The sequence below is a fragment of the Giraffa tippelskirchi genome, chromosome 11 (genome assembly GCF_054371585.1).
Source record: "Giraffa tippelskirchi isolate mGirTip1 chromosome 11, T2T-mGirTip1v1.2.pri, whole genome shotgun sequence".
NCBI classification, from domain to species: Eukaryota; Metazoa; Chordata; class Mammalia; order Artiodactyla; family Giraffidae; genus Giraffa; species Giraffa tippelskirchi.
Window position 1 is genome coordinate 116,475,667 of NC_137285.1, and position 17,227 is coordinate 116,492,893.

Sequence of the window (17,227 nt, forward strand, 5' to 3'; positions counted from 1 at the left end):
AAGGTATAATAAACTGCACATGATAGAAGTGTACAATTTGAGAGATTCTGACACAGGTCTATACCTATTAAATGTGTGTTAGTTGCTCAGGGTACGACTCTTTGTGACCCCATAGACAGTAGCCCACCAGGCTCCTTTGTCCATGGGATTCTCCAGGCAAGAGTACTGGAGCAGGTTGCCATTCCCTTCTCCAGGGGATCTTCCTGACCCAAGGATCGAACCTGGGTCTCCTGCAATGCAGGCGAATTCTTTACTGTCTGAGCCACCAGTGAGGCCATACACCCATGAAACCATCACTAGAATCAAGAAAATGAACCTATCACCCCCAAAAGTTTTCTCTTGCCTCTAAGTAATTCTACCCTCCCACTCATCTCTACCCTGGCCCCTTTTTATCCCTCACTCCAAGTAAACACTGCTTTCTGTCTCACTATAGTCTGGATTCTCTAGAATTTTATATCAGTGAAATCACTGGTTGAATTGTCTTTTAGTCTGATTTCTTTCACTCAAAATAATTATTTTGATATTTATCCATACAAATAATGCTGCAATGAATATTCATGTATAAGTCTTTACGGGTAAATACCTAAAAGTGGAATGGCTGGATCATATGGCAGGTGTGTGTAACTCTTTTAAAAATGGCCATATTTTTTCCCAAAAATAGTTGTATCATTTTGCATTCCCAAAATACATCCTATGAGAATTCCTGTCGTTCCACATCCTTGCCCACTTTATATGATCAGTCTTTTTAATTTTAGCCATTCTGTTGACTAGGATGTGCAGTGATATCTTGTACTTTTAACGTGCATTTCCTTGATGGTAATGATGTTGAGCATATTTTTGTGTTCTTATTTTGTCATCCATATTTTCTTAAGTGTGGTGTGTATTTAAATTTTTTGTCCATTTAAAAAAATTGGTTGTCTTATTGAATTTTACCAGTTCTTTATATATTATAGTTAGAAGTCCCTTGTCAAATATATATTTTGCAAATACCTGCTCCCAGTCTATGGCTTGCCTTTTCATTTTAAGTGTGTTTTGAAAAGCAGAAGTTTTAATTTTAAGGAAGTGAAATTGAGTAAATATAATTTTTCCCTTTTATGGATTGTGCTTTTTGTGCTATTTTCTTAATCTTTGCCAAATTCTAGATCACTAAAATTTTTCTATGTTCTCTTCTATAACATTTATAATTTTAGCACTTAAATTTAGATTTATGATCCATTTTTAGTTACCTTTTGCATATGGAATGAGGACAGGATCAAGATTCTTTTCATTTTTTATTTTTATCATATGCTATCCAATTGTTTCAGCATCATTTGTTAAAAGGACTATCCTTCCCCCATTGCATTGCATTGGCATATTTGTTGAAAATCAATTTACCATATTTGTGTAGGTCTATTTCTGCACTCTATTTTGTTAACTTCATTTTGTCTGTCTTGACACTGATACCACACTGTGTTATTACTGTATCTCAGAAAGGCTTGAAGTCAGGTAGTGTAAGTCCCTCAACTTTTGTTGTTTTTAATCAGTTTTGGCTACTCTAGGTAGCATTTTCATAGAAATTTTAGAACCAGCTTGGTTATTTCCACAAAATGAATCTCCTTTGATTTTTATTAGACTTGCCCTGTCTATAGATCAATTCAAAGAAAAAAATGACACTTTAAAAATATTGAACCTTCTGGTCCATAAACACGATATATCCTTGTATTTAGATGTTTAATTTCTCTCACAGTATTTCATAGTTTTCAATTTATATGTCTTTCATATTTTGGTCAAGTGTATCTCCAAGTTTATGTACATGTGTGTGTTTTTTGGGGTGGTTTTTTTTTTGGTGTTTTTTTTGCTGCTAAAGGATACTTTAAAATTTCAAGGTCTAATTTTTCATTATTACTATAGAAAAATAAACTGATTTTTATATATTGACTTGGTATCCTATGAAACTCACTTCTAGTTCTAGTAGCTTTTTTGGTAATATTCCATGGTATTTTTGTCTGAAAATACAGTGTTAAACTTTTTTCCTTCCAATGTGAATGCCTTTTTAAAAGTTTCTTTGTCTAGTTTTATTGCACTGACTAGAATCTCCTACTCTATATTTAATTGAAGGCAATTTTTCAGAGATATAGACCTAACTCCTGGCCCAGATTAGGCTCAACTATAGGACCTTGTTTAATTAGATATTTAAAAATCATTATGACGGTTCATTATTAGGCTCTTTGCTTTTCTCACATTCAAATATTCATCAAATGTCCAAATGTTGAACAATTATTGAATGCCAGGCTTTGTGCTGATTGTCAAGGAGATAATCCTCAGTACACTCTCCATAAGGCATGAAAAAGGAGCACACATTGTAAATCAACTATATTTCAATAAAAAAATTTTAAGAGTACACAGACCATGGACCTGGCCCTAATGACTTCTCACTATCTCATTTAGACAGTTTAAACAAAAAGCTCCTGGTTTGGTCAGCTTGGGTTTGAATCTGCCTCTGCTCCTTACTAATTGATTGACCTTGGAAAGCTTGACTTTCTTAAGCCTGTTTCTTCAACTAAAATGAAAATATTAATAATACTTACACACCTCATAGGATTGCTGTAAGGATTAAATGAATTAACACCTTTAAAGTACTTAGAACAGGGCTTGTGCTCATGTGCTCAGTTGTATCTGACTCTCTGCTGTGGCCCTATGGAATGTAGCCCACCGGGCTCTTCTTTCCATGGAATTTTCTAGGCAAGAATACTGGAGTGGGTTGCCATTTCCTACTCCAGGGGATCTTCCCAATTCAGGGATCAAACCTATGTCTCTTGCATCTCCTGCATTGGCAAGCAGATTCTTTACCACTAGCGCCACATGGCTTGGAACATAGTAAATGGTCAACAAATATTATCTATCATTAGAGGGCAAGATTGGGCTTCCCAGATAGCACCAGTGGTAAAGAACCCGTCTGCCAACGCAGGTATACTTCAGAGAGGTGGGTTCGACCCTTGAGTTGGAAGATACGCTGGAGGAGGGCATGGCAACCCACTCCAGCATTCCTACCTGGCAACAAGCTTAAGTAGTTTAGCTGCTAAGCATAAAGATGATAGTGTGAGTCATACCTGGGTCTAAACCCTTGCTCTATTATTCACGGGCTGTGTAACTTGAAGTGCACTATTTAAACAAATGCAATGCCTAAAAAGTGCCTAGTATAGTACTTGGCACACAATAGATGCTCAATAGACAGCAATTATCCACTACAGACATTCTGAAAAGCCATGATCTCGCCAACATGTGTTCAAAATAATAATAGTCATTTACTAGGGCTTACTGGTTTGGACCCTATGCTGGTTATTTCCTGTATTTATCTTTAATGCTTCTTACGGAGAAGGGGACGACAGAGGATGAGATGGATAGATGGCATCACCGACTCGATAGGCATCGGTTTGGGTAGACTTCGGGAGTTGGTGTTGGACAGGGAGGCCTGGCGTGCTGCGATTCATGGGGTTGCAGAGTGAGACACGATTGAGCGACTGAACTGAACTGAACTGATTCTAGCTAGGAGAGCATAATGGACCCCCTTCATGTAAAAGAAATGAGATGGGCTTCCTCGGTGGCTCAGATGGTAAAGAATTCACCTGCAATACGGGAGACCTGGGTTCCATTTCTGGGTTGGCAAGATCCCCTGGAGAAGGGAATGGCTACCCACTCCAGTATTCTTCCCTGGAGAATTCCATGGACAGAGGAGCCTGGCGGGCTGCAGTCCATTGGGGTTGCAGAGTCGGACACGACTGAGCGACTTTCACTTTCACTTGTGTAGCTATGCCCAGTAGGAGGTTGGACGCCTCATAAGTAGTGACTTGGAATTCAACTATTGACCAAATCAGGGATCGCAGTACCTCTGTCATCAGGTGGGCTCTCGCTAGCGCAATGGGGCCAGAAGAGGCGGCAGTCGACCAGGCCGCACCCACTGCCGCCCCACGGGGCCTTAGACTTGAGGAACCTGCCAGGCGAGGCCTCTGCTGCCGCCTCTCACGCATAGCCCCCTCTGGCTTTCGCCGCCACCCTTCCCTCTCGGATAGCCCCCGAGGCCGAGGCCTCGCAGGTCCTCAGAAGAAGCGCAGCCAGCTAGTCGAAGGTCTGGAGAAGAAGGTTGGGCACTGTCTCCAAGCAACGCGCTGGAGGCGGGGCTTGTGCGTCACTGAAGTGCGACCTGGTCGTGGTCGGTGCCGCCGCCGCCGCAGCAGCCGCCACCTGCGGGTCTGTGGGGCTGGCTGAGGCGGCGCCGCGGCTCCCGGAAGCGCGATGCCTTGAACCTGGGGTGAGCTCCGCAGCGCTAGCCTCTTGCCGGTTCTCTTCCCAGCTGCTCCTCAGCCCTCCTACAGGGAGTAGGAACACCCGCCAAGCCTCTACTGCAGCGCCGGGCTTCCGTGGGGAGCCAAGCCCCGCCCCGCCGCCGCAGTTTCTAGGCCTCGGCTTAGGGAGAGGAGCTGGCTTGGGAGGCGCTGTCATGGTCGCACTGTCTCTAACCCGGTGGTTTTCAGTGACAGGGCGTGGAAGTGGCTTGTCCCGTTTGGGGAGGGTGGTTCTGGGGGACCGGGAGAGAGGCTTTTTGTCCTCGAGCGCGGACCCGCGTTTGAATATTGCCGCCGGCGCAGTCAGTCGGCCCGCTGGCGTAGCTGTTGGTTGCGAGTGCAGGTGCGCGTGAGGAGGGGCGGTGGTGGGAGGGTGGCGGGTGTGTTAACTCACTGGTGAGGCTGGAAACCTGTGCGCCCCCGTTGCGGGGGACACCCCATGTTAGAAACCGTTGCCTGGGTGATGGCTCAGAAATATCCAAGTCCGTCTACTTAACCCGCCCACCCTCTCTCCCCTTCCGAAAGGCCTGAGCTTGTCAAACCAGCTACCATGAGACCCGGCAAAGACCAGAAGTTTAACTACTACTGATTGTAGTAATCATTCCTGGAAGGGGAACTTTCTGTGTCGCTTTTGAATGATTTCTTTGTTATTGTTATCGTGTTAGAATGTGGGCTTCCTGTTATTGTTAATATTTATCCCCAGCCCCTTTCAGTGTACGTCTCTGTATTCTGACCCTGGCCTGTTTCACGGTGCCGGATGATTCAGTTCTTGTCTCTGGCGTATTTATAACGCGGCTGTGACATTTCCTATGGTTTATAATTCTTAGATCTTCTACATGCAGTGGTTCTTTTGCATCTCCCCCTGCCCGTTCTTCTTGCTATAACATGAGCTCCATCCTTTCCGAATTTCATCTGGAACATGACGGGCCCCGGACCAACAATCCTGAATTAGCCGCCTCTATGTTGGAAAAGCATCTCCTCTCTAGAAGCGATGCTTTCTGAATTCAGAACACAAAAATAGTATGAATATTTCCCCTTTCCTCTGATGCTGCCTGGCTGCAGTTTCTAAATATTTTCCTCAGAATATGATTGTATGTTTCCAAAATATTTTCTTTGTCATTTGGTATAAGTGCATTTTATATTTGGTGTGTGTTACCACCTGTGCCTTCTTAGTTCATATTTAAACACATGCCACACTGCCTTTCTCTTTCTCTTCCCCAAAAGGCAGAGACGGTCCAAAGAGAATTCTTACAAGTCTAGTTAGTGCATTTTTCCAGATATGAAATGTAGTAGTAAACACCCTGGTGATACCAGAAATCCATGCTTTCGGTCTCCAAGTACTATCCTTTTGTAGTTTTTCTTCGTATAAAATTTTTGTCTGATTAAGATCTTTGAGTCTGTAACAGGCATTCCAGACTCTAGTGTCTCTGACTAGTCTAATTGTTTCAGTATGGTCTTTTATAACTGCTCTTAATTTCTTTTGTCTTGCAGGACAGCTGGTAATGTGTTTATGATCTAGAGTTTGAGTATAATGAGTAATAAATAGTATCTTTAGGGACCTTGTTTTTAGTACTTTTAGTATCACTGATGCTAAACAACAGTGAAAATAGTTTCAACTATAAATATCTCTTTTTTAAGTAAAGAAATTGGTACAAAATTTCTTGGAGAACAGGTTTCAGAGAGGTTTTCTAAACACTTTAGTATTTGTGAACTAGTCATCTTGTTACACTTCCAGGCTTTTCATCTTTGTTTAATCCTTTTATGAATGGATATGGTTTAAATTTTCATGAAGTTTTTTTTTTTCCAGTTACCCATGATGTGATTTTTATATCTTTATAAAGAATATTTGGACTACAAAAATTCATTTTGTTAGAAAAAGAAGTGATCAAGTGTATGAGTTACCACCCACTAGGGAATGTGGCATTTTTGGAATCCTTGATATTCTTATGAGTTTCAAAATAACAGTTATTCTTTATTTAGAAAATCCTTCAAATGTTTTTTGAAAGCACATTGTTATCCTGCTTGAAAGGACTAAATTATAGGGGCACAATAGTATAAGAGCTGCCAGTTCTTTAAGTCTTGACCAGAGATTTATCTTTTGCTAAATTGTACGCCAGTGGTTTACAAATTAAGTTCCTGTTCAATACTGCTGTTTCATGATCTACAGAGAAGTATTTTGCTCATACCAAATAATGAATACTTCTCAATTCACGTAAACGTTAACAATAAATTTTATATTTTTTCTTCCTTGTGTTTTTTCAATGTCAGCTTCTCTCCCAACTAGTAGATGACTGAACAAGTTAACAAAAGTCAAAAAAATACTAAGTGAATAATAAAAAACCCCAAACTGTCAACAGTATTTACTGTATCCATTGGTAAACATTTATTGTGTGCTTATGTATCTGCCAGAAAAGAGAACACAGCTGCTACCCTCAAGAAGCTCACAGAGGGGGATGGTCAAGTGACCTAACTGATGATATGTGCTGTGATAGAAGAATGTGCCGAGTCACCAAAGAGGGACATTGAAAAACCTGTGGCGGGTGACTAGAGGGTGGCCTCAGCAGATTGTTTTGTGAACATGCATGCACCCTTAATTGTGATTTTATTGCATCTAGATTGCAGAGCCATATTTTTATTCTCAGATGGACTCAGATATTTATCATTTTATGGTATTCAAAATGAACTGTGAATCAGGGGCCTTCTCCACTGAAGCAGGTTGAGAGGCACTGTTCTGTGCTCTTTCAGTAGTCTTTAGATAGTTTTCCCTTTTAATCTGAGGAGTTAATAATCAGGTTTCCTGATACCAAGTACAATTACAAGATGAGTTAACATGCTGCTTCAAATTATAAATTTTCTTCAAAGTTAGGACACCAATTGAAAACAATACAGAAACAAAATGGACCATTTTCTTTTTGGGGGGATAATATTTTACAGTTATTATAAAATATTGGCTGTATTCCCTGTGTTGTACAGTATATCCTCATAGCTTATCCATCTTATACACAATAGTTTTTGTATATTTAATCCTCTATCTCTATCTTGCCCCTTCCCCTTTCCCTCTCCCCACTAGTAACCACCAGTTTGTTCTCTATGAGTCTGTTTCTTTTATAATCACTAGTTTTATTTTTTTAGATTCTACATATACATGATACCATACAGTATTTGTCTTTCTCTGACTTATTTCACTAAGCATAATACCCTCCAAGTCTATCCATGTTGCTGCAAATGGGAAGATTTCATTCTTTTTCATGGCTGAGTAGTGTTCCATTGTGGAGAAGGCAATGGCAACCTATTCCAGTACTCTTGCCTGGAAAATCCCATGGATGGAGAAGCCTGGTAGGCTGCAGTCCATGGGGTTGCTATGAGTCGGACACAACTGAGCACCTTCACTTTCACTTTTCACTTTCATGCATTGGAGAAGGAAATGGCAACCCACTCCAGTGTTCTTGCCTGGAGAATCCCAGGGATGGGGGAGCCTGATGGGCTGCCGTCTGTGGGGTCGCACAGAGTCGGACACGACTGAAGTGACTTAGCAGTAGCAGTGTTCCATTGTATATCTACATACCACTTCTTTATTCATTCATCTGTTGATGGACACAAGTTGCTTTCATATCTTGGCAGTAAATAATGTTGCCATGAGCATAGGGGTGTATGTACCTTTCCAAATTAGCATTTTCTTTTTTGGGGGTATATATACCCAGGAGTATAATTGCTGGATCATATGGTAGTTCTTTTTTTTTTTGCTAAATATATTAGCAAATGTTTATTAATCAAGGTCATATGTCTATGATTTTTGTGTATATATATATATATATGCATGTATTTGTATAGAATAATTTTAATGAATTAAACTTTTATGAGTAAATATATGTGATTGTTAATGTGCCAAGAAGGAAATGGCAACCCACTCTAGTATTCTTGCCTGGAGAATCCTGTGGACAGAGGAGCCTGGAGGGCTGCTGTCCATAGGGTCGCACAGAGTCGGACACGACTGAAGCGACTTAGCATGCATGCATGCATTGGAGAAGGAAATGGCAACCCACTCCAGTATTCTTGCCTGGAGAATCCCAGGGACAGAGAAGCCTGGTGGGCTGCTGTCTATGGGGTTGCACAGGGTCGGACATGACTGAAGTGACTTAGCAGCAGCAGCAGCAGCTAATGTGCCATATCAGAATTTAATAAATGAAATCATAAAATTTGTTTAGTAAATGTTAATTTGTTTCAAAGTGTTTTTTTTTTAAACTTTTTATAGATTTTTTATTTTGTATTGGGGTATAGCTGTTGTAGTAGTTTACAGTGAACAGTGAAGGGACTCAGCCATAAATATACGTGTATCTTTAATTTCTTTTATCAATGCTTTATAGTTCTGACAGCATATAAGTTTTTCAGCTCCTTGGTCAGGTTTAAGGTTTTTGTTTTTGTTTTTGGAGGGAGTGGGGCTGCAATTTTAAAACATATTTCTGTGTGCCAATCTTATATCCTGCTACCTTGCTAAATTTGTTTATCAGAACTAGTGGTTTTTGTGTGGAATCTTTAGGGTTTTCTATATATAATATGCAATCTGCATATAATGACAATTTTACCTCTTTTTTTTACTTTAATTTAATTTTTAAATTTATTTTTAATTGAAAGATAATTGCTTTACAATATTGTGTTGGTTTCTGCCATACATCTTCATGAATCAGCCATAGGTATACATATGTCCCCTCCCTCTGGAACCTCCCTCCCACAATTCTACCTCTTAAAAGGCACTGTTTTCTAACTCAATAAATAAGCAACCAGATCTCTTTATTATTTGTTTGGTAGGCATATTGATTAAATTATCATTAATATTGTACATGAAATCTTAAGACCATATATTTCAGAAGTTTAATTTTTTCTTTGTTAACAATTGTAGGTATAATGTAAGGTTTTCAGTCTGATTGGTTAGAATATTTTATTGCATTTTTATTAAATCAATATAGGAATGCTAGAGAGAATTTAAGTTTTCATTTTGAAAGTGAAATGTTAGGTTAGAGGTCATCTTCTCCACTTCTCATTGAAGCAAGAATTTTCTCTAAAACACTAATTAGATGAACTTATTTTTGCTTAAGCACCTCCACCTTTCCAGTGAAAGCAGGCACACATGCTTTTAACCCTTCTAGATGATTGCCCTTAACTCTTCTAGATGATTGTGGATGATAGAAAATTCTTATATTGACCTGAAATCAGCTTAATTTATACTGGCCATTCTGGTGTGTGTAACTATATAAAATAAATGTTACTTCCTCTTCCATATGAAAGCTCTTCAAGAGTTTGAACAAACCTGTCATGTTGTTACTGAACCATGATTATCTAAAATAAACTGCTTTGTTTCCTTCTCTAGATCCATAACATTTTGTGTGCTTTCCCAAATATGTTCAAATGATTGTGCTCGTTAAATGTGTGGCTGCTTGGAGGACTTCCCTGGTGGTCCAGTGGCTAAGACTCTATGCTGCCAGTGCAGGGGGCTTGGGTTCAATTGCTGGTTGGGGAACTAGAGCCCACATGCCACAATGAAAATCAAAGATCCTGAGTGCTGCAGCTAAGATCCGGTGCAGTCAAGTTAATTGATTAATTAGTTAAAACAATAAGTGTGACTGCTTAGAGCTTATTATAAAATTTCAGTGTGTTGGAACCATTACAGAGTATAGTGGAATTTTAGGCCCTTGCTCTGGACATCTGCTTCTAGCAAGAATTTAAAATTATTTTAGCATCTTTCTTATCGGTGTTTGATTAGAACCTTCAGACCATTTATATTTTAGTTACTTTTAAGCATATGTTACCTATGTGTTTTTTGTGCATTTTAAAACATGTTTAGGTTAGATCCTGAACAAGTTAGTCATATTTGATATAATTTATTCAGTTTCAGAAAATAAGTAGCCACTTGAGTTTTGATTCTGGTATTCTGTAGATATTATTCATTCCAGTTTTAGTCATCCACAGATTGAGCAGGCATGCAGTCTTGTCTTTGTCATCAACAAAAATGGTAAACATCCCATCTCTTGGTGGCAGTCTCCCTCTCCTCTGTCTAGGTTTTAGTCACGCTCGAGTTTTTTTTATTACCTCAAAGTTACCATACTCCTCCCCGTGTTAGACACTTTCTGTAGCCTCTGTCTGGACTGTCCTCCCCTTGCCATGCCCCTGTCCCTCTTCTCTGGGTAACTCTGACTGATGGCAGATCAAATGTTTGCCCAAGGACTTCTTTGACAAGACTAGGTCAATTTCCCGTTTTAGGCTTTCAATACCCTATACTTGTTTCGCTTAGCACGTACCATTTTGTGACAGTGAAAGTCCCTCAGTCTGTCCAACTCTTTGCCACCCCATGAACTGTACAGTCCGTGAAATTCTCCAGGCCAGAATACTGGAGTGGGAATTCCCTTCTCCAGGGGATCTTCCCAACCCAGAGATCGAACCCAGGTCTCCCACATTGTAGGCAGATTCTTTACCAGCTGAACCACAAGGGAAGCCCAAGAATACTGGAGTGGGTAGCCTACCCCTTTTCCAGGGGATCTTCCTGACCCAGGAATCGAATCAGGGTCTCCTGCATTGCAGGCAGATTCTTTACCAACTGAGCTATGAGGGAAGCCCTATCATTTTGTAGTTATATATTTAGTATGTGATTGCTGTCTCTTCCCCACTGTATCAGATGCTCCATGATGGCAAGAACCACGTTTCTTGCACTGACTTTTGAAACCCCAGAACATAGCACAGTGCAGGGGGTATGGTGCTTATTGAATTTAATTTTTTAAAGGCTGTGTAACAGTGGCTCCCTAGCACTGGTGTACAACCTTTGGCTCCTGATGATGTTTTCACACATTTGGATTAGAACAAGAAAAATAAGGACAGTAGTGTTAGTGTATGTAGTGTATGTCAATGTGAAATTACTGCCTTCTTGGGAAGGGCTTTTATTCTAGTATTATTAATATATCCTTCTATTTCTTAGGTTGTAAGTTCTTAATTTTTTTGTTACATTTTAGGGGTTTTTTTTGTTTATTGTTGGACACTGTCCTTACTTAGAATAGAAACAAATGTGCAGCACCACGGTGCTTTGAGACTTGACTAGTTTATGAAATCCAGGAGTCACTAATGTTGAATACTCTCGAGATATCCTCTAGGCTAAAATCTTTGTTTCTCTTTGAATACAGTTGTTATGAATGTACTTGGCTATATTTAAAATATGTAATTTTGCCTTCAGAGATTTTTTTTTAGTGCCTTGGATCTTCCTCAACAACTTCCTTTCATTTATCTCTGTAATACATTCTTATCATTGCCAAGTAGGCTCAGATTCAAAATAGTAATTGTCGAGTTTTTCTTTTTAGAACAGTTGTACTTTTCCTATATTTAAAGTGACTAAAACAATAAACCTCAAATATAATATATTAGATTTGAGTACCAAAAGACAAAATTTGCATGTTTATGGTTACTGAGAACTCTTGCTATAAATGATTTTATATTTTAAAGTTAGATAGTTAATATTTTAGTTTTAACTTTTACTTTTTTTATTAAATGATAAAGCAGATTTTGTGACAAAACTTTTGCTATAAAATGTTACTATTTCACCTGCTTTATATGCTATGAGTATTCAGGTGAGGTAAAATGATAGTCTTTGATTGGTAAATAAAATGGAATTTCTTAGAGGAGGGGCAATTAGATTTTTTTTATTCTAATCCTTTTTTCTTTTTCCAACTTTATTTTTTAAAAAAACTCTTACTTGCTTTGTGACTTTGTTACTTTAACCTCTCTGTGCTTGTTTCCTTAGCTATCTTGTTTCTTCATCTATAAAATGGTTATCATGAGGATTTAAATGACTAAATTTATGAATACATGTAAAGTGCCTAGAAGATTGTAACACAATAGAAGTGGTCAACAAATATTAGTTGATTTTACTGTTATTAGTAGTGGTATATATATTGAATCGGATTTCTTTGCTCAGTTATATAACATATCAGAATAGATAAATACTAGAAGTTTATCTTACTTTCTTCTTTAACCAAAGGAAAGAAAACTATCTAGAATAAACATATGCAACTCTTCTCTAGCCATGATACATAGAATCTTTAAGGATTTGAGTGATTACTAAATAAATTTTTGTGATTAAATTTTAAGTCAATTCAGTAACTTACTGATCTCCATTGATAGTAGGTTATTAGTGATCTAGCCTTTTAACTAAAATATCACCTTTATATTTAGAAAACAAGTTACATAAATTCTAAGTTTAAAATACCTAGAGGAGTTAAAAAGCAAAAGCACTATCTTTTTTTTTCATAAGCAGAAAATGTAAGATAGTTCAGTTAGCAAAAAATCTGTTAAATTTACATATATTTCACAATTAGAATTAAGTTGCACACTTATAGTAATTCCACAACAAAATTTTTAGCTGATCTATTATATCATGATTATACATCATAGAATATTTTAGTGTTTAAGAATATAACCTTGGAAGGAAAGTTATGACCAACCTAGATAGCATATTAAAAAGCAGAGACATTACTTTGCCAACAAAGGTCCGTCTAGTCAAAGCTATGGTTTTTCCAGTAGTCAGGTATGGATGTGAGAGTTGGACTATAAAGAAAGCTGAGCACTGAAGAATTGATGCTTTTGAACTGTGGTGTTGGAGAAGACTCTTGAGAGTCCCTTGGACTGCAAGGAGATCCAACCAGTCCATCCTAAAGGAGATCAGTCCTGATGCTGAAGCTGAAACTCCAATACTTTGGCCACCTGATGCGAAGAGCTGACTCATTTGAAAAGACCCTGATGCTGGGAAAGATTGAAGGCGGGAGGAGAGGGGATGACAGAGGATGAGATGGTTGGATGGCATCACCAACTCGATGGACATGAGTTTGGGTAAACTCCAGGAGTTGGCGATGGACAAGGAGGCCTGGCGTGCTGCAGTCCTTGGGGTCACAGAGTAGGACACGACTGAGCGACTGAACTGAACTGAACTGAACTGAAGAATATAAGCACAAGAATCTAAAAAACATGAGTTTAAAGTTCACTTCAACCATTTACCAACTGTTTAGATAAGTCACTCAATTCTGTTTCCTCATCTGTCAACTAGGGCTATAATAACGCCCACTTCTTAGGGTTATTGGAAAAAATAGATGCGATAATATAAGAAAGCCCTTAGTTTGAAGCCTGACATGTGGTGAGCAGTCAGAAAATGTTCTTAGGAAAATTATATGAGGTAAATAAGCTTCCCATTAAATATAGTCAATTAAATGCCTGTGTGTGTGTAATGGTTGCCAAGTAGGCAAAATTATAGAAATGCACCTTCCCAATAAGATAAATGAATCCTGTTTTCTTATTTAACTATATGATCTTTAGAAAAATAGAACTGTAAATCTTTATAGTTATTTAAATTCCACCTTAGGTTCATGAAGTTTATTGAGATCTGACTTATAAGTATTCTTGTTTTTATTTTCTTGAAGGGATGGGTATATTGCTATTTTTATATTGCACATAAAAGTAACTTTTATGTATATTTAACAGAAACTATGTGAAGCAACACCCTTTTTGGATTTCATAAGACATCATCTCATCATGGGACAGCAAATTTCGGATCAGACACAGTTGGTTCTTAACAAGTTACCAGAAAAAGTAGCAAAACATGTCACATTGGTTCGAGAAAGTGGCTCCTTAACTTATGAAGAATTTCTTGGAAGAGTAGCAGAACTTAATGATGTGTAAGACTTGCTCTTTTTCATTTTATTTTTTCTCCTTAACATATGCTCCAATGTTGTGACTATCGGAGAAATAACCAGAAGTGTTGATTGGTAAGACTTAATGTTTTCAGCAGCAGTGGGTAGCAAGTATTTATTGAATACCTTAAGACTTTCTATGTGACTATTTCAGAATATGTCATAGGACTAAAAGAATGGAAAGAACTTAAAATTGAATTTTGCTCATAGGCATATAAATTGACCTTTGTTTGAAAGCACTGAGGAAGGTGCATAACAGAAGAGAATATACCAATTAGTCATCTAGAGAAAGGCACCTAGGATAGTCAAAGGGCACTTCAGCTTTCTGACTATCAACCAATTCATCTAGATAATAAATCTGTGTTTGTCCACGGAACCATTATTTTGCCAGATACACACCTATATGGTAGTAATTCATTTGTCATCACTGAAGAATAAGATGTTTTGTTTATATATGTTTTCTAATTAGCTATCATCTTTAAATCTCTGATCATCTTTTAATCTTTGATGGACTTCCCTGATAGCTCAGTTGGTAAAAGAATCCACCTGCAATGTAGGAGACCCTGGTTCAATTCCTGGGTGGGGAAGATCCCCTGGAGAAGGGATAGGCTACCCACTCCAGTTTTCTTGGGCTTCCCTTGTGGCTCAGCTGGTAAAGGATCTGCCTGCGATGCAGGAGACCTGGGTTCGATCCCTGGGTTGGGAAGATCCCCTGGAGGAGGGTAAGGCTACCCACTCCAGTATTCTGGCCTGAGAATTCCATGGACTGTAGTCCATGGGGTCACAAAGAGTCGGACACAACTGAGCGACTTTCACTTTCACTTTCTTTAAATCTCTACTTAATTCTTGAATGGATTTCTAAGATGGATTATAAACTTCTCTGCCTCCCTAAAGAGCACACCTAATAGAACTTAGCCTTTTCTTTGTGAATTATTCTTTATTAAATCAATTTTTATACTGATCTGTATAGAAGATATTAAAATACACAGGGCTCTTTGTCCCTGAATGACCCCAGATTGTTACACTTTTAAAATACTCCATTTTTGTTTGTGTATTCTCCCTAGTGACAGGAGAGCAGATGTCACTTCTATTAAGTCTTCCTCTAGCAGCACTTGTATCTGACTCTTTATATATGTATCTTCTATCTCCCTGAGGGTATAGTTATAACTTACTGGCATTGCCTTTTAAACCTTTTAAAGGTTCTCTCTTTAGTCTATTCAACTTAGCTAACATTCGCTGAATACAAAGTATGTGCAGGGCACTCTGCTGACAGATGTTTTAACTGAGGCCTAAAGTGATTACTCAAGTATTGATTTCCCTAAATCAACCAGCTTTCCCTACATCTAAAGTTCTTCCCACTATCCCACATTACCTCTCCTTAAACCTGGAAAAGGCCAAACAAAATCACCTAGCAGTTTGGGACCATTTAGTATGTATCACGGAGAAGGCAATGGCAACCCACTCCAGTACTCTTGCCTGGAAAATCCCATGGACGGAGGAGCCTGGTAGGCTACAGTCCAGGGGGTCGCTAAGAGTCAGACACGACTGAGCGACTTCACTTTCACTTTTCACTTTCATGCACTGGAGAAGGAAATGGCAACCCACTCCAGTGTTCTTGCCTGGAGAATCCCAGGGACGGGGGAGCCTGGTGGGCTTCCGTCTATGGGGTCGCACAGAGTCGGACACAACTGAAGCGACTTAGCAGCAGCAGCAGCAGCAGTATATATCAATTTATATTATAGTCACCACTAATAGTTTAGGGTAAAATACATAAATGTACTCCTTAAGTTTTGTTATAGCTATATCAAATAAGAGACATACTTGGCTGTCAGGAACACATTAGATAAAAAGAAGGAAATACAGTCGTTTCATGGACATGGCTGGACCATCCTGTCATTAGCCAGTTATGAAGAATAAAGCATTCTTAACTCTTAAAAGTTATATTAGAAGAGCATTCTTTTAAAAACATTGGATTTCACTCATTAAAAACAGACAAACCAAAAAAAAAAAAAAAGAACCCTGTATGGATATAGGGACGGATCCTGTATGTAAATGCACAGAAAATGAACTGGAAGGATACACATTGGGTCTCTGGGGAGCTAATGGAGAAGTGGGCAGATAAGGGGGATTTTACATTTTACTGTGTGTATTTGTTTATTGTCTGATCTTTTATAATAAAAATATAGTCATGGTTTTTAAAACTCTAGCATTTTATTTTGTTCTTTTTTTTAAGATCATACAGATGGTAGCATTTGAGACATTACTTTTGAGAACATATTCCTAGGAAATAAAATTGGATTGTGAATTTAATAGTATCATAAAAGTGAAATAGTTTTTTATAAAGTTTATTGTTTCAACTTTCTAATGAGTAATCAATGACATTTGCCATCCCCTAAAGTCTTAGAACTTATATACAAAAAAACCTAGTCTGTCCTTTGAAATTTTGTTTTTTGGTCTAAAGATACTGGATAAAATGTGTCGTATGAAAGCATCCACAAGCTAAGCTTACTGTGTAATACAGAGATGATGGTATAGTGTGTCTCCCTTTTATTTATTTAGCACAGAATGTTTTTGACTATAGTTGCTTCTTAAAACCAATTCCTGTGGACCAGAATTGGACATTTCACAAATTCAGTGCTGTCTGAGAATTACATAGTTAAACTTACACAAAAGAAGCATGACTTGATAGCTAGAAAACAGAACTGAGAACTGGCAGTACTAGTTTAACTGGCTGATTTTATTACCTAGGGCTAGTTGCTTAATTTTCAGTGGCCTCAATTTATTTAGCTGAAAGTTACTTAGTTCTGAATGTGATATCCCCACTGGTGCTGAGAGAGAAATGTGAGTAATGATTTAAAAAATAAAAAAGGAGCTGCAATACTTAATTATGTCTTTGAACTGATATAAATTGACACTTATGCACAATATTGAGTTATCCTAAAAAGTGTTATATTCTTATGTTAGTATTCTCTTTCTTTGTAAATTAGAATGACTCTGCTAGGGGAAGAGAGTAAAGTTCTGTCTCAAAATCATTTGCTTCATCCAGTTTCAAATTATAAAAATATGTGTTGTTCCTTAAGGAAAGACTCAACCAAGAGCAAGATTTTTTTCACATTTTATATATATCTGAGGTGGTAGTCAATATTGGGATAAATGAAACCAGCTAAATTTTTTCTTGAAGTACCT

General features: G+C 38.2%; 1 protein-coding gene and 1 long non-coding RNA gene across 3 annotated transcripts in view; one reads left to right on the top strand and one right to left on the bottom strand.

Moving 5' to 3' along the window:
• Positions 1-4,109, bottom strand: part of LOC145527383 (uncharacterized) — a 60,313-nt gene extending 56,204 nt beyond the window's left edge. Inside the window, exons 1-2 of the long non-coding RNA XR_014069721.1 lie at positions 3,606-4,109; positions 3,299-3,459 (exon numbers count right to left, since the gene is read on the bottom strand). This is a non-coding gene — a long non-coding RNA (uncharacterized LOC145527383). The remainder of the gene's footprint in view (positions 1-3,298; positions 3,460-3,605) is intronic.
• Positions 4,110-4,167: 58 nt separating this feature from the next.
• The window catches only part of RNF141 (ring finger protein 141), a 46,945-nt gene continuing 33,885 nt past the window's right edge, over positions 4,168-17,227 (top strand). For both annotated transcript variants that reach the window (XM_081545313.1, XM_081545312.1), the window contains exons 1-2: positions 4,168-4,288; positions 13,833-14,026. In XM_081545313.1, coding sequence (XP_081401439.1) covers positions 13,884-14,026 — 143 coding nt within the window. In that variant the 5' untranslated portion in view covers positions 4,168-4,288; positions 13,833-13,883. The remainder of the gene's footprint in view (positions 4,289-13,832; positions 14,027-17,227) is intronic.